The sequence below is a fragment of the Syzygium oleosum genome, unplaced genomic scaffold (assembly GCF_021117445.2).
Source record: "Syzygium oleosum isolate NSW1041296 unplaced genomic scaffold, Sole_v2.1 Sole_v2.10, whole genome shotgun sequence".
In the NCBI taxonomy this organism is placed as follows: domain Eukaryota; kingdom Viridiplantae; phylum Streptophyta; class Magnoliopsida; order Myrtales; family Myrtaceae; genus Syzygium; species Syzygium oleosum.
In genome coordinates, this window is record NW_026607494.1 from 3,310,090 (window position 1) to 3,328,707 (window position 18,618).

An 18,618-nucleotide genomic window follows, 5' to 3' on the forward strand; every position below is an offset into this window, starting at 1 on the left:
GCCTTGCGCCATTCAGTCTAGTCTTTGGCTCGGTTGTGTCTAACCATACTTGGACATATTTTTACACCGAACCTCGGTTCCAAATGGGATGGTCGATCGTTTATGGCAGTTGAAAACCCTTAATTACCTTAGTTCCTTATTAAGTCAAGTTTTAGTGAAATTTGGATGTTCAAAGGAAGATATGCCATTAGAACTAGCAAGGACCCCAATTATTGAATGTTTCTTGATAAGGCTACATGGTTCACGCCTAGAATGCTTCTTGGGACAAGAAGACAAATTGACTTGACTTATTAGTTGCATTATTGACAACTTCTTGAACAAGCTGGCCAATAATGAAACCTAGCCACCAATAATAGAGTGTCTTGTAGAAGCCACTAATAATTAAGTCTTGAAGACCAAGGCCATAGTTCACGCCTAACAAGAGAGTCACGCTCAAAGACTTGGTGGGCAAGAAGACAAGTTGATTTAGTCAAGTTAATGGCTTTATTATAAACTTATCTTGCAAGTTGGCTAACTTCCATAGCAAGTTGGCAAGATGGCCTATAAATAATGGCATCATTTCCTCATTATTCACCACTAGCTCCCTTCTCCTCTCTCACACGCCACTTTCTCTTCCTCTCCCTCTTGCTCTCACGTCCTCTCACTGCCGCCTTCTCTCTCTCTCTCTCTCTCTCTCTCTCTCTCTCTCTCTCTCTCTCTCTCTCTCTCTCTCTCTCTCTCTCTCTCTCTCTCTCTCTCTCGTGCCCCCTGCCGTGCCGCTCGCCCCCACCGCCGACCACCACCTTTAGGCGTGTTGTAAGTAGACTTTCTAACCCTTGGTTAGGGCGTTGTGTTATGTCGGTAGGGCGGGACGTGTTCCTAGTCGTTGCTTGTGATTATATGTGTTGCTTGATTGAATTCCTATTGCTTGTTCATGTAAGGTTTCTATGTTTTGTTCACGTGCAACTTTGTATGTTTGCTCGTACGTTGAAAGCATGCCCTAGCCATGGACGGGTCTCACTCTATTGAGATCAGCGTCGAGACGTGTTGAAACGAATCTCGCTTGGCGGGTCGGTATTGAGGCATGCCGATCCAAAGTTTTGCTTGGTGTAGGTCGACGTCTTGACCGGTTGGTTTGGGCCACGAACCTGGTGCCGTGTCCAGTATGATGTACGGTTTTGGAAAGGTAAATCATGTTATACACTTGGCATGATTCATGCCCTTGGGCCTTTCTTGTATCAACTAATGTAATGAAAATAAGAAGCTGGATTGTGATGTTTGTTTGCATGGTCACACGAGGAAATAAACCTAGCCGTCACTCTTGGATTAAGAGACATTACCCGATTAAGTTCGAATGCCCGATGGGGTTTGGTTGTTGGAGGATCGCCGTCACCCTTGGATTAGGGGACCTTGCTCGATTAAATTCGGATGCCCGACGGATTGGTTGTCAGAGGATCGCCGTCACCCTTGAATTAGGGGACGTTGCCCGATTAAAGTCGGATGCCCGACGGATTGGTTGTCGGACGATCACCGTCACCCTTGGATTAGGGAATATTGTCCAATTAAGTTCGGATGCCTGATGGATTTCGGATAATAGCCGTTACCCTTGGATTAGGAAACGCTGCCCGATGGATTCCGGAATAACCGTGTGAACGGTTAAAATAATGAATGAACCCTCTTGTGCATGCTCTTTGTTTTAGTATGATGGCTTTAAATTATATGAACCTCCCGTTGTGCCTGCTCTTGTTCTAGTGTGATGTGTTATTTATGTGTACACCATTTATGTATCATGCTTGATGTTCTCTTGGTGGATGCGTGAATCATGAATAGTACACAGGCAAGGTAATGCACGCATTTGTTATTAATTTGCCATCGACACTTGACGCGGTTATGTTCACGTGCTTGTTTGACGGCGAGGCATCCTCCTATCCAAGGATTAGTAAGTTTACTCACTGAATCCTTGACTCACTCTGTTGTTTTTCAGATTTATAGGCATGGAAGCCTCACACCAGTTTTGGGAGCTGTTGTCACGCTAGAGGAGATAGGAGTTTCCCCCGGTCTATGCGGATAAGTGTAGTGTGTTGAAAAGGAAAAAATGCCCGTAGAAAAGGGGCTTGTAAAATACACTTATGTAATAGAAGAAGTAGTGTATTGCAAAGTTGTTTTTCCTTACTGCTTGTCTGGGTATTTATTGTATGCTTCCGCATTCTCTTAATGAAAAGATAAAAGAAACGGGACGGCGACGCGCCTAAAATGTCGTATTAATAACCCCGAGGTTAGGATGTGACATTTTTATAACTTATCGATTAGAAAACTAGTTGGATAATGTTTCTATCTTATTAAAGATCGAGGAAAACATGACTCTGTTGAGATACTTGAATAATATTTTTATTTCAAGTGTTATGATCCATTTGCTACTCGCACATCAATGAATGTGCTTCAATTCATGGTATTTACTCGACTCTTGAACCACCATGGAAATTGCTTCTCATGCCTTTCTCCTACCTCTCTCTATGGATCTCCCTAGTCCCTTTTGAGTTCCCCCATATGCATGCCATAGTTTGCCCAAACAACAAACATTTACTTAGCAGAATGAACAAAACAACCCATCTTTTACACTTGAAAAATATCAAATTTGAGTGGTCTCACTCTCGAAAATTTCTCGACATATTATTTTAGCCTACGCAAGAACCTCTCAATTGAATGCACAGACCGAAATTGCACGCGTCGTGCAAATGTACTATTACCTCGAAGAATGGAGAAAATTATCAAAAAAATCCTAATTGAAAAAAAGAAAAAAATCACAAAAAATTTAAAGAAATTGCAAAAATTGTCCATGTTAGCACCGGTTGTGCCACGTAAGAAGGCCAACATCCATGTCAACTATTTCCGGCCAATGGCCGGAAAGATTACTTTGAAAATCGTCAAAAGGCTTAGGATTAAATTGGCCAAATTGAAAATTTTAGACTTAATTGGCATCCATACGATAGATTTAGTACTTTTTTTGTAACTATCCCGTGAAGAATGTAGTTGCAATGCTGCTAACGAAAGATTAGGCAATGTCGCAATGGCTGTTGACAAGAGGAAAGCTGGCAAGGCAAGGTTACCAGTTATAACCTTCAATCGCGATTTTTTTCCTCCAAAATATGAAAATACAAAATAAATTTGAAGTTTCAAACAAAACCATAAAAAAATCATATAACAACTCTATATATAATATTTCTATATTTGACGAGATTTCGATCATTTCATGTTTAAAACCAATAGAGCATGAGTGCCAAAACTTATGGAAAAGCCTAATTTTAAAAGTAGAAATTTCTTCAAACAGCCTGGTGTGATTATTACGGCAAATCTCTTGCGGGCCCGATTCGCAATATGAGTTCAGCGAAGATAGCACCATACATACGCAAAATCAAAACTATAGCTCATGGAGAGCGCATGTCCAAGTGGTTAGGAAATCCAAGGTACAAGTCCTTGTCAAAAAAATTAAAAATCGCAATCCATCACCATCCGAACCACACACGTTTGCAAGTTGAAGTGAACAAAGGTACATCGATCAATCTGCTCTTTCCACGAAGTCGTTTTCCAATTCTCCGACTTGGTCACGGCACGACTTCGAAATCCAAATGATCAAATAGATGGATCGATGTTGGGTGTCCAAATCCCGCGCTTCGAAAGGTTCGAGGTCTCGTGTCGCCACCGGCTCCACATCGAATTGCTCTGTAATTACTCGAGAATCAAATCACATAGTTTTACTATAAATATAAAAAAAGGGGTTAATATTACGAAAAACTCCAAATCGGTAAATATGTGACAAATTTATCCCAAATTAATTTTTTGACCACCAAAACCCCAAACCGGTACACCTGTGTAAGAATTTACCCTTCGTTAGTGTCTGTTAAATTTTACCGTCAAATTACTAAGTTGGATAACAAGTAATAGTTGACGGATGTATCGATTTGGGATTTTACTCTCTGTTGGTCACAAGTGTACCAGTTTGTAATTCTGACTGTACACGCTGACTCATCCTCCGGCGAGCCACGTCGGCGTCAGAAATTAATAAAAAATGCTACGTCGGATTTCCGGCCAAATTGGCACTTAAGTGATCTTTTTTCCTCCGACTTGGCACCAAAGTGATCCGAAAAAAAGTTATGACACCAAAGTATCCTCCGTACACAACTCATGGCACTTCTAGTGTCCTTTTGCCCTTTTTTTTTGTAACTATCCCGTGAAGAATGCAGTTGCAGTGCTGCTTACGAAAGATTAGGCAATGTCGCAATGGCTGTTGACGAGAGGAAAGCTGTCAAGGCAAGGTTACCAGTTATAACCTTCAATCGCAATTTTTTTCCTCCAAAATATGAAAATACAAAATATATTTGAAGTTTCAAGCGAAACCATAAAAAAATCATATAACAACTCTATATATATAATATTTCTATATTTGACGAGATTTCGACCGTTTCATGTTTAAAACCAATAGAGCATGAGTGCCAAAAACTTATGGAAAAGCCTAATTTTGAAAGTAGAAATTTCTTCAAACAGCCTGGTGTGATTATTACGGCAATTCTCTTGCGGGCCCGATTCGCAATATGAGTTCAGCGAAGATAGCACCATACATATGCAATATCAAAACTATAGCTCATGGAGAGCGCATGTCCTAGTGGTTAGGGAATCCAAGGTACAAGTCCTTGTCAAAAGAATTAAAAATCGCAATCCATCACCATCCGAACCATACACGTTTGCAAGTTGAAGTGAACAAAGGTACATCGGTCAATCTGCTCTTTCCACGAAGTCGTTTGCCAATTCTCCGACTTGGTCACGGCACACCTTCGAAATCCAAGTGATCAAATAGATGGATCGATGTTGGGTGTCCAAATCCCGCGCTTCGAAAGGTTCGAGGTCTCGTGTCGCCACCGGCTCCACATCGAATTGCTCGGTAATTACTCGAGAATCAAATCACATAGTTTTACTATAAATATAAAAAAAGGGGTTAATATTACGAAAAACTCCAAATCAGTAAATATGTGACAAATTTATCCTAAATTAATTTTTTGACCACCAAAACCCCAAACCGGTACACCTGTGTAAAAATTTACCCTTCGTTAATGTCTGTTAAATTTTACCGTCAAATTACTAAGTTGGATAACAAGTAACAGTTGACGGATGTATCGATTTGGGATTTTACTCTCTGTTGGTCACAAGTGTACCAGTTTGTAAATTTTCGTATTGTTAATCCAATTTAACGAAAACTAACGGAGGGTAAATTTGTCACAAATGTACCAGTTTAGAGTTTTTGGTGGTCAAAATATTAGCTTGGGGTAAATTTGTCACATGTGTACCAGTTTTGGATTTTTGGTGGTCAAAAGATTAGTTTGAGATAAATTTATCATTGGTGCATCAATTTGATATTTTTCGTGGTATTAATCCTAAAAAAAATTGCATAAATCATCAAGGTAGTGACAGAGATCCCCATGATCATAGGCTTTAACAACATAAAAATAACACATTAATTTCCCCAAAGCAAACCTAGCTCTATCTCTTACCTCTGAAGACTTGGGGAGATCTCCTCAAGCCGAACAAGTGGGCTCCCACGAAATCTGAACATCGTCAGCCTGATATATTCTATGCTAATTTTCTAATGCTAATCAGCTTGTAATGAAGGGACACTGCACGTCTATCGCCGAACGAACTGCCTCAAAAAGCTCCCAGATAAATTGTTTAATTAACGTACTCAATCCCCATGATCCCAGCATTAATTTTATATAATAACAAATAATTGTAAGGTTAAAATGTGGTTCCCTCCTTTTGGCCCCTTTTCATTTCCCTACCTTATCTTATCTTGCATGTTCACCAGCTTTCGTAAAAGCTAAGATCAAGACTTGACTTTGCCATCGTGCGATTGAAAATTGAATCCACAAGCGCCAAAACGAGACGATGTTTGTGGTATTTTAGGTTATTTTGGGTTTGATTATGGAGACCCACGTCAATGTTGGAATTTGGGCAGGCTTTTGATTCACTAGAAGCTGACATGCGAAAATGGACATGGTAATTTCCAGAAAAAATGACGAATTTCGACGTCATAAATAGCGAAGCTTGAATTATACCCATTTTGTGCCCAACAAGTTTAACCCACAAGCGAGTTAGAAGAAGTCAAAGTGATTATAACATCATCAGCTACGAAAACTGAGAAGACCCTCCAACTTCAAATGCCTCTCGCTAGCATTTCTTGGAACCTTCTGTCCGACTCTTGCTTCTCCAGGATGAACTTCTCGTGGCACTTGGTGATGAACTCGTCGGCCAGCTCATCAATCTCGTTGACGTTGTTTGGTTCGGCGAAGCTACCGCTTTCTTTAGCCTTGTTCTTCTCTTCGAGCCATTGGAGATAGCCGGACAGCTGCGACTCCCCTTCGTCTTCGTACTCGGTGACCGGGGCCTCCGACGTCGGGATCGCGCAATTCCACGTCGAGTCGTAGTACAAGTGGTTCGTCCGGAACCCATCTAGGACTGAAGTCGGGGTGGAGAACGAGCGCGAAGAGCACCAGTTGTAGTACATCCGAAACGATCCGATGTACATCTTGCTCTTCCTCTTGTTCTTGGCAAAGTAAATGAAGTAATCGGGCGGTCCCTTCCGGACGACGTCGGCGAGGAAAGATTTCACCTTCGAGAGGGCTCGAGTGACACGGCAGGCTCGCGAGAAGATGAGAGTTTGGATTAGGGTTTTGAGCTTCATGGGGATTGAAGTAGAGGGAGATGGCATTTTGGTTGAGAAGATTGGAGGGGAATGGAGAGTTGCTCGGTTGGATATTGGACCAACCATTTATTTTTTTAACGAAATGAGAGGAGTTGTGGCCCTAAAGGGTGCTCTTGGGAGTGTATTTATAGAGAATCTTGATGACCAAATTGCCCCTTACATGTGGAATAATTTAAAGATCAAACCCATGGACGCTTTTCAGATAAATGGGTCATGTCTGCTTTTTGGCTTCCAAGATTTGCAAATGATAGGGACCAAATTTCTGAAAACCGTGGCTTCTTGGTTTCAGGAAGTCACCTTTATTGGTAACATACACATACGATATGTATTTTGTTAAAGGGGTTTCCTCAAGACCGCTTTATAAGTAACTACTTATGAATTATTTTTCAATACTTTAGATGTTGAATTATTTTAAATTAAGTGTGCTTAACCTGTGCTCTGAAGACACTCGTTAATACGACCACATGATATGACTAACGGCTTTGCTAATGAGTATTTTTACCGTACTTAGTAAGCATCTCTGATGGAACGAGAAAAAATGTGCATCGTAAACTAAACAATGACTTAGTTACTTAGCAAGCGTCTTGAGGATATTCGTCCACAAAATCCAGAGTGTGATATTTATGGGTCCACCGTTAGTGGGTACCCTTAGAGTACTCATAAAGCATCCTGTACAGGGAAAGCTTAAAGCTTCAAAACACTAGTTACATGCTTTATTGCAACGGTTAACGCATTAAGAATTGCACTGTTTTTCTTAAATTAATCTCTTGATTAGTGTCCATGGTATAGAAGCAATCTTGAACAATATCCTAATACGAACATGAACACACTAAACAGCTGTGGCTGGCTTGCACAGAGCTGGTGTGGCCTTCTTGAGATCTGCAGCTTCGGACCGAGAGCAAAACAAATTTTCAAAATCCTATCCTCAAATTAAAATAAGGAAAAGGAGGGGAGAAAGAAGGAAGGGGGAAAAGAGATCCAAAAGATTCCAAGTGTAAGAAACCCGCTTGCTGGGTTTAAACAAAGGCGAATAGTTCGACGCATGCAGTAAGCTTCACGGAATTTTACCCCGGGTAAATAAAAGAAGGAAAAAAATTAAATTGTTTACCTCACATGGCGATAACGTGGCGCATGGCAAATGGACAGGATTTGGTGTTTTTTTTTTTTATATAATAAAACCCTAATTATGAAGCTCAAGAACGCAGATCAAGGCTCAAGTTCCGCCCCATGTAATGATTAAACTTGTTGTTAACTTGTTATTATAATATGCTCAGACAACTTCTGCGTCATTGACTGATTGAGTAAGGCTGTTTCGTATAATAATTTCTTTTGAAACTGGGCCGGGGCGGGGGGGGGGTTTGTCGCAATTCCTAAATTGAATTTTGTTAGGATATTGAAATGCCTCTTAATTTTAACACATTATAGAGTTAAGTGATACAATAATAATTTTTTTTGGCTCCGTTCGTTTCGCGAAAAATGTTACGTTTTTCAAAAATATTTTCCAGAAAGTCATTTTCCTGGAAAATGACATAATTTTCCAGTATTTGGCTGAAACCTGAAAAAGTCTCGGAAAATTTTTCTGCCATTCGGTATTGAAAATATTTTCCTTCATGCACTATTTTTAATAATTTTGTATTTTGTATTTTGATGTTTCTTTTCTTTTCTTTTTTTCTCTTTTCTATTTCTCTTTCTTTCTTCCTTTGCCGGTCGCCGACCACGGTGACGGTCGGCAACCGGCCACAGGTGAGGCTTGGTCTCGCTCGCCCAAGGTCGGTGAGGCTCACCGTGGCCAGCGACCGACCTCGAGCGAGTGAGGCCGAGCCTCACATCGCCAGATCTTGCAAGGCTTGGCCTCACCTAGCCGGTCTCGAGCTCGGCCGAGCATCGCCGGATCTAGCGAGGCGAGGTAGGCTCGGCCTCGCTCGAGCTCGCCGGCCTTGGGTGAGCAAGGCCTCACCTTGCCTCGCTAGATCTAGCAAGGCTTGGCCTCGCCTCGCCGATCTCGAGCTCCGCTGAGCATCGCCGGATATGGCGAGGCAAGGCTAGGCTTGGCATCGCTCGAGCTCGTCGGCTATGGGACGAGACAAGAGACGAGAGGACGCGCAAGGCAGCAGCGGAGGAGGAGCGGCTCTAGAGATGAAAACTCTAGGTTGCGTGAAAACGATGGGAAAAAGGAGAGAGAGGAGGAAAGGGCATGAGCACGAGAGGAGGGGAAATGATTTCCTTTCCCTAAGGAAAGGAAATTAGTTTCCTTAGTTTTCAAAGAATTTTTTTCATTGATCGGAAAATATTTTCTTTGACTCAATTTCCATCCCCAAACATCGGAAATTATGAAAAATATTTTTTCAAAAAATATTTTTCGTGAAATGAACGGAACCTTGTTATCAACTCTAAACTTGATATCAAAGCCAATTGTACTGGCCTTGGTGTTCGTGCGAACTCAAGTTCTATTGTGGAGGCTACTCGGTTTACATTCTTGCTAGCGCAGCGTCGTGTCGATTGCCTATGTCATCCGTCCTGTGAATAGCACTGCCAAAGCACCTTTCACCCATCATAGTCCTCATCCAACGTTATGCTCCTCACTAGATGGTCCTCTTGCAGAGCAAGAGTCGAACCTCAACTGTGATACTAGCGTTCCTATTCTCTAATTTCTTTACTAGTAGGGCTGTATGTCTATTGGCAAGTCTAATTTTAGTTTAACGGATGAATATTTTGATGCCAAAGGGTTGTAAATCGTTTCTATTTAAGAATGTGAACTTTTTTGCTTTCCGCAACAAAATTGATCCGAATTCCTTAAAGCTATATTCAAGAGCATTCAGAAGAAAAAGTTATCTTGAACTTGAGTTTTCTTTTTTTTATTTGAATTTCATCTTATAAATAATAGGTTATCGAATTAGGAAATTATATGAATCCATCTCGATTGCAATATGCGTTTCGCTAAAAATTCACACCATCGTTCTACTTACTTTAATTGTATCCTTTTTATCTTGTCATTTAAATATTTGAATCTGAAAGGTTACAAAAATAGCCCAATGACAATAGTCTTGAAACTGAAATCAAATTTTCAGAAAAACTAGGAATATAAAAGTTCCTTTCCAAATTCAAAACAAAACTACTATGGAGAATTAATTTGCATGTCCCAATAGCTTCCACATGCTACTATAATGTGTTTTTTTTCTTGTTCTAGTTAGTCAATATTTATTTTAACGGACGAAATGTTCTATGGAACAATAAAACAGGAAAAAAAATGTAACAAGCATTCACACACGATGAACATTGTTTAATGAAAATGTTGCTGTCTTTATTGTTAGTCGTAATCAAATATTCTTGTAAATTAAGAAACCTTTAAATTAGATTAAACAAGTTAAATAATCGCACGACGTTTACTTGCTTTTACAAACTTAAATCAACGGCGTGGTTAACACGGCATTACTCCATTTTTACAATTATAAACCTTGGACGAGATTTTGACTCCCTTAATAAAAAGATACGCATTGACTTATCGGTTCATGACTTATAAGCATGACACAAGATGCTGAGGAGTGTAAGAGATAAGCATAATCTCTATCTTTTGCCTTGCGATTAAGTGTGTGGACAGATTTAGCTCACATAGGCTAGCTATTCTAATATATGACGATTAATATATATTTTGCATGTCATGACTAGATAACATATGGAAAAAAAAAATCATCTTCGTATAGTGCTCCGATAGGGCCATATTTTCCGTTCAATCCCGTAATTTTTTTTTTTTTTGGTGGGTTACAGACATGGATATCATCCGCTAGTATAGTTGAATAAGCTTGCGTGTGGGTAACTTTCATAACTTGTAACCTGCATTAATAAGAAGAATGGTTGGAGAAAATTTTCCCCAATCATATATGAAGGGAAATACAGAACGATTTGTAAATTGGCTCTTTCTCGATATAAGAAAGTGCATGATGGATTACGCACCGTGCGATTTCATCAAAAGAACCACAATCGAAACAATCTTTAAGCAAAAAGACAACAAAAAATTAGTACAATTCCCGGTGATCAATTGACAAATCGAATTAAATGATAAGAACATTATTATTAGTGCAAATGACTATAGTTGGATAGAAAAATCGACTATTTTGTTGACGTGAATCCATCTAGAACGTTGCATTATTGAGCAACTCGATCCGGAAATTGATCCGACATCTCAAATGTCATGAAACTAAACCTACTCGATACTTCGCGTTTTTTAAAATGCAGAGTCTCTCGATCACCCTGTCTATTAGAATATTTAAATATTAAATTATGCATTCATCTAACAGCTTAAAATTTTAGAACAGTTGATAGTGACCTCACCAAAATCTCATATGGTAACAGTGGTGGAGGTCCCGAGTTCAAATTCTTTCCGGACCCCATTTGCCTCCTCAATTAAATATTTCCACACTTAGTACTAGTCAAAAAAGACCAGGCTAACCCGCAACTCGACTAATCTTCTTAATTTAAAAACAGAAGTAGCAAAAAAACTAACACAAGTAAGCTCTTGAGTCAATGATCTGTATTAAAATCCATGAGCATGACCATGTGGGATCAATAACAACGAAGGTTCATTGAAGACTTTGGTTGGTTTAAGAAGCATTGACTTGAGGACTAAGAAGAGCCAAGTCAAAATGGTTGGCGTTGACGAAACAGGGGGATCAATTGATCGATAATTACTCATAGTCAAAATTATTTCATTAAATTATTGAAAGAGACTCGATAATTGGTTATCACAAGATCCAATCAAATCCGAGGTAAGTTGGAGTCGGTACCTAATCAAAATCTGGTGGTTCTATTTCACCACCATTGACGATTTGGCACGTCGAAAAGCTCAAGGAAACTACACCACAGTCAACGAATTGGTTTCCCTACTTGACAAATGCTTGACCAAGAGTTCAAACGCTTCTTTCATTTTGTTGCCCCTTTTCTTTGATTTTTCTGATTTTCTGTGTCATTGACGTACCAGGGATTCAAGTCAATCTTAATTATTTTTTGGGAAATTCGTCTTATTTATTGTTTCCAGGGAAAAGTATAAAAAAAGTCATATACCTATTGCATCGATACCAATTCGATCATAAATGTTTCAATTGCATCAATTTAATCTTAAACATTTTTACATTAATACCAATTCAGTCAATCCGACTAATTTAGGCAAAACATTACTAACGTGAACGCTGATCATCCAATGTGACACGTTAGGTGCTAACGTGAACATTTTTAATAATTTTTTTTTCTTTCCCTTCTCTTTCTACCGATAGCTGGCGAGAGTCGATGTCACTAGCCATTGCCCAGGCAATAGGCGAGGCCTAGCAAGGACAACCCTTGCCTAGGCGATGCTCAACCCCGCCAAATTTGGCGAGGGTGGCCTCTCTGGCGCTCGCCCTCGCCCAGGCGAGGACAGCCCTCCCTGGTCATCGACGAAAAGAAGGGAAAGAAAAAAAATAAAAAAATTCAAAAAAATTATTAAAAATATCCCTGTCAGTGCAGGCCATGCCACGCAGGACCATCGGCATCCACGTTAGAAATTTCTAGCGTAAATTGGTCAGATTGACTATATTGGTACCAATGTGAATATGTTTATAACTAAATTGGTCCAATTGAAATATTTATGACTGAATCGGTACCAATACAAAATGTTTATGACTTTTTTTTTATACTTTTTCCTTGTTTTCTATGACGCTCTATTAAGATTGCTTATTTATTTGCTTTATCTTACATAAGCGCTTAATCAAAACTGTTTTCCCTCTCTCTCAAATTCGATAATCCTAAATTTGGCGACTGACAATGAATTTGTGATTTTTTGGAAGAGGCCATAAAGTGTGTAACTACGACACCGTAATCTACCAATTTTAGAAAATTTGTTAGGCTGGAAAGGTAATTCATTGCTCAGCACAAGAAAAGTTATTTCTATTGAATACCCAAGAAAAAAGAAAGGTAATGGATCGTTTAGAAGACGAACGAAAAGCGGAAAATTATGAGCTGGACATGGACGTGTGTTCATGCGTGCATGGAGGACACATACACCACAAACATAGTTGTACAAGGAATGTTGTCAAAGAAGCAAACTACTTTAATGTCATAACAAAGAAGCCAAGCAACTGCATACCCAATATCAAGTTTGCTATATATTGTGTGATTTATAAGTATAGAAGACCTATACGCAACTTCATTTGCAACAGTATATTAGAAGTTCTAAAACTTGATTGCATTTTCCGTCAGTCACATCAGAATGAGTCCACATAGGGGCTTGACTATACCAGTTTGATAAGTTTTCGAACTCAATTGCACTTTTTGAAGGTTTTTTGGACTCAATTGTACTTTCGCGACAAGTCTTAAGGACTTTCGATATACTTATTCCTTAAAAAAAAGGTACGGAACAAACCCAAATGAACGAGAGGCTCTTTTCTTCTCTTATTTATTACTAGCAATGGAAGCGTAAGGGGAAGTACAAGGGAGAGGTTGGGATTGCAAGTGCGTTTGGGCTGACATTGGCAAGAGACGAGAGGAATCGAAAGGAAAGGAAATAAAGTGGAGAGTTTGGTAACAAATTTGCAAAGTGTAGAAACAACTTTACCTCTAATACGAAGAACACGTCCAATCTGTGGAAGATTTGCAATTGCATCATCTTTCTTCTCCTCTTTGAATATATTCCCTCAGAACAGTTCACTTGTCCTCTCAGGAGCTTTTGTGCCCCGCACCAATTCAAAAACATACATCTTTTCACTTTTAACTTTAAGCCAAATATCCTATGGGTTTTGTCTTCTTCTTTTTTTTTTAAAGAAAAAACCATCAAAAACCTGAAACTATACCCATCGTGACATTTGCCCTAAACTTTTTTTGTAACACAAAAATCTCAAACTTGTACCTGTGTGACACATTTACCCTCCGTCAAGGTTCCGTCAATGAACACCGTTAAAATTTTCCTATATGGATGCCGGAAGGCAAATGGTGTTAATTGGCTCTCAGGTAACTTAAGTGAAATAAAAACGATTTTGTTTTGGTTGAAAAATCATCTGACGAAACTTTAACAGATGGTAAATGTGTCATAGTTGGCTTTGTTTGTGATTTTTAGTGTCACAAAAACAAAAGTTTAAGATAAATGTATCACAGTGAGTATAGTTTGGGATTTTTTGTGGCTTTTTTCCTTTTTTTGCACACTTCACCTATTTTTAAACGCCATCCCTCTATATTGGATACTCTTGTTACGGGAGCAACCTTCTTCAAGTGACATATGGCACATGACATTAAGTTAAAAAAAACAAAGCGTGAGCACTGGGTTTGTTCAACTCGAGAACCAGACCAAATTGGGCCACTTCTGTGAACCTAGAACCAGCCCAAGACTAGTTCGATTCCCGGTTCAAAAAATGTAGAAGTGGCCTTGGACCTAGGAACCGGTCCATCCAGTCCGGTTCCCTGGTTAAATCGGTTCTATACTAATTTTGGAGCTTCTTTTTGGAAAAAAGAAAGCGAAAATTGTACGGAGCAAAATTTAACCACATTCTTCAACATGAACAAATAACAACATAAGCACTTACTAATGATTTTGAAGTGAACTCATACAACTTTATAGTTTATTATAAGAATGTAGTGTTTTGCCGAAAATATAAAATGGGACGGTTTCTAAGTAGAATCAGGAACCAGCGTAATAGGTCTGGTTCCCGGTTCTACACATAGGAAAGTGACCCACTCTGAACCAATCGCCCCTAGAAATAATCATCCACCATTCTATAAATATTTGCAACAATATTAAGTACACAAGCTGTATTATCTTTTTTTTAACACATCTCGCATTTAACGCCATTAAAATGGGCAGATATAATTTTAGCAATTATTAGGTCTACAACCATTGTAAAACTTTTTCCATACATTTCTAGTTAGATGGATGACACGAGTACTTATAGATAATTCCATAACCGAATTTATTCATGTGTCATTCATCAGGAAAAAAAAATTACGCTGACAGTGGACCTACTAAAAATTCAATAATGATAGATGCGAAATGTATAATAAAAAAAAGTTACGCAAAATGTTATAAATATCCAATTTTAATCTTGTTCAAAACATAAAACTGGTGATGGAGACAGAATATTTTTACTGCTAGTGAATCGCCTCAATCTTTCGTGCTTAAAGGGAGCTAGTGGAAATCTTTGACTTGTGCTCCTTGGAGTGCTCTTTAAGTAATGTATAGAATCAAGTTGTTCGGTAAAAAAGCATTATCGTGGAAATTTTTTATGAAGTTAGTTTAGTAGTGTCGAGGGTACTTATCAAAAAGTAGCTAAGTCATGAAAGAATTACTATTCCTAATAGACCGATGTACTTTTGTCGTGTTATGTACAATCAATACTTAAGATATTGAACTAAATAGTATTGCAAAGTATGCTTGATCAAAGCTCCGAGGACACTATTAACACGATTCAGTTGCATGTTAATTGTTGAGACATGCAGAATAAGTCACGACACCTTCACTGAGGAAAACGGCTAAGAGGAATACTAATTCTGAGCCCATCAATGCATCTACTTGGACTTAATTTCACTCGAAATTGAACTATCAAGTTATGTAATATTTAAGATATATTAATCGCTCCATATCATACCAATTCACTCAGGAAAACTGCTAAGAGGAGTACTAAATGTGAGGTCATCAACACATCTACTTGGACTTAACTTTACTCAAAATTGAACCATCAAGTTATGTATTTTTAAGATATATTAACCGCTTCATACCAAATCTCCGAAGAGAGACATCTCTAACGCAATTTCACACGTGCACCTCAGCATTGATTAACACATGCACAAAAGTATTAATTAAATTGAAACATGTATGCTGGTCACATAATTCAACTGCTTCGTGGTGGCAAAAAACAAAGAAGCGGAATCTAACATTTTCCATTTTCGGAAGGATTTCATTAAGAATTATCTCGGGCACTTCTTGAACATCTAAGTTATGGAAGCTTGTCATTTTTAAAGTACCGTCTTTCTCATGCTATAATCAATGCATTATAAATGAAAATATTTCTTTATTAAGTGTGGCCAACGAGTACTCCAACACTAGTCAATAAACAGTCTTTTCGGAAATATATTTCTCGTATATTAATCACGCAAAGAATTATCGCACCAAGACAATAATATTTCTCTCATTCCTCGTATCAGACCGTGATGTGCAGAGTGACTTTTCTGCTTTTCTTTTCTCCTTGGCACAACAAAGGAACAGACAGCGACTTTTCATATGGCAAAAGGAGGCAACTTACGGTAAAGAGACATATCACTGCGTTCTCGATATTCTAAATCTAATGCTCTTATAACACGAGCAACCTATCTTCAAGTGGCATTTTGGCATGATTTTGAGTTAAAAATAACTTAAGGGTGAGCACCGGGTCCAGTACCGAACCTACCTCGATCAAAACTGATTTGGTTCCCAATTCCGCAAACTTAGTTCGATTCCTAATTTCAAGGCTGAAACCGCCGGTTCCACCTAGGAACTGATTCGGTTCCGAACTGGCTTTGAAATCTCTTTTAGAGGAAAAAAAATACTTTTACAATAATCAAGAGTCAAATAATGTTCTTCAACATGAATAAATATCAACATAACCACTTGACTAACTAATGCTTGTGTAATGAAATGGTACAATATTTATATTTTATTATCAGGATATGGTTCTTCCCTAAAACGAATGGGACGGTTCTTAGTTAAAATGCGATGATTCCTAGCTAGAACCGAGAACTGGATTGAAACCGGCCGATTCAGGTAGTTTCCTGAACATGTTGATTCGATTCCCAATTCCAATCTTTTGGATTCAGGTGAGAATCAATCCACTCAGAACCGATACCCCTTAAAAATAACCACCCACCTTTCTTGAATTTTGTGCAACATTGTTAACTACACAAGTTGTGCAATCTTTTTTTACACATTTCACATTTAACACCATTAATAAAGGCAGCTTTTAGTTGTAGCAATTACTAGGTCTATTACCAATATAAATTTTTTTTCATTCATTCATAGTTGGATGGGAAAATGACACAAATAGTCCCTGAATTATGGCCCAATATGCAATTTGGTTCATGAATTTTTAATTTGTTTAATGTAGTCCATGAACTTTAGGCTAATGTTTAATTTAGTTCTTGAACTTTTAATTTGTTCAATGTCATCCCTGAACTTTTGGTACATATTTAATTCAGTCCCTGAACTATATGAAAATGTTCAATGTAGTCCCTGAACTTGAATTAATGGAAATTACTGCATTGAACGTTAGATTGATGGCATGCGTGCTTACATATAGTTCTGTGATTGAATTCATCCATGTGTAATCCCTCCAATGTTGAATGTGTGAATAAAAAAGAATTACACGACCATAATCCGATTAAATTTCAATTATGAGATGTAATATATATGATATTAATCTTGTTCATAACATAAAATTGGTGATGGAGGTAAACATTTTTACTGCTAATGTTTCTGTTTTTCTTCATTCATCTAGACCCTTCTTTCCTATACATATTTCGGACAAAAAGTATCACCAAGGACACAAAGTGAAAATTCGTCAATCACTCGGGCATAAAGGGAGCTAGTGGAAATCTTTGACTTATGCTCCTTGAAGTGCTCTTGAAGTAATGTATAGAAGCAAGTTGTTTGGGAAAGGAGCACTATTATCGTGGATAATTTTTATGGATAATGTTAAGTAGAGACTTTGAGGGTACTTATCAGAAGAAGTTACCTCATAAAAGAATTACAATTTCCAATGAACCGATCTACTTTTCTCGTATTATAAATAACCGATTTTTAAGATATTGAACTAAATAGTATTATTAAGTATGCTTAACCAAAGCTTTGACGACATTATTAACGTTTCTCGATTGCACATTGATTCTTGAGATGTGAGCAGCAATCACGATATCTTCACACCGAAAGACCGCCAAGAGGAAGACTAATTTCGAGCACATCAACACAACTAGTTGGACTTTAACTTAACTCAAAGTTTAGAGCATTGAATTATGAGTTAATTAAGATATATTAACGGCTCTATACCATACCAAATATTCGATGTATGACTTCTCTAATACAATTCACACGTGTGCCTCAACGTTGATCAGTACATACAAAAAAGTTTTAGTCAAATTGAAACGTGCATATTGGTCACTTAATTCGATTGTTTCATGGCAAAAAAGAAAAGCAAAAATCAACATTTCCTATTTTGAAAGGATTTTATCAACCAGTGTTTCGGGCACCTATGAAACATCCAAGTAAAGAAAGTTTGTCATTTTCAAAGTATCTTTTTTCTCCTATTATGTTAAAAAAAAATTAAAAATGAAAATGTTTCTTTATTCGGTGTGGTTAACAATTACCCTAAAAGCGCTATTTAACAAAGACCCTTTTTCGAAAAATATATTTCTCATTTATCAACCTCTCGAAGAATCATTACACCGAAACAAAAACATTTCTTTTATTCCTCAGATCTGTGCCGTGATGTGCAGAAAGTTTACCAATTTAATAATGAAAATTTTGGGGTGCGAACGAAATTTAAGGCAGAGCGAGTTTTCTTTTGTTTTTTTACCCACGATAAATTAATCTCTCTATCAATGCGTTCTCGATATGCCGTGGATAATTAATAATCAATTAATTAATTTAATTCGCTTCGTAGAACAGACAAAAAGTAAGGTTTACTCCAAAGCACGGAGCCTGTGCCTGCCGAAGAACATAATCAATGGCGTGCCTGACTAATTGCAAGTTCATTAATGTGGTCGCTGCCTCACTCGATATTGGTGATGCCCAAGTGATGAAAAGATTCCCCTGAAACGCAGATCAGAAATATAATTAATCAATAACCTAGTGATTAAACATTACGATATTTAAAATAGGAATGATGCTTAGCATGTTTAGCAAA

The 18,618-nt window shown here is 38.1% G+C and overlaps 1 protein-coding gene and 1 long non-coding RNA gene across 2 annotated transcripts; one reads left to right on the forward strand and one right to left on the reverse strand.

Moving 5' to 3' along the window:
- Positions 1 to 2,056: 2,056 nt before the first annotated feature.
- Positions 2,057 to 13,506, forward strand: LOC130139102 (uncharacterized). The gene is made up of 2 exons (XR_008817325.1): positions 2,057 to 2,705; positions 13,276 to 13,506. It is a non-coding gene; the product is annotated as an uncharacterized LOC130139102 (long non-coding RNA).
- On the reverse strand, positions 6,029 to 6,818 carry LOC115678665 (uncharacterized). The gene has a single exon (XM_030602064.2). The coding sequence runs from the start codon at positions 6,794 to 6,796 to the stop codon at positions 6,182 to 6,184; it is 615 nt and encodes a 204-aa protein (XP_030457924.2). The 5' UTR covers positions 6,797 to 6,818; the 3' UTR covers positions 6,029 to 6,181.
- Positions 13,507 to 18,618: the final 5,112 nt, after the last annotated feature.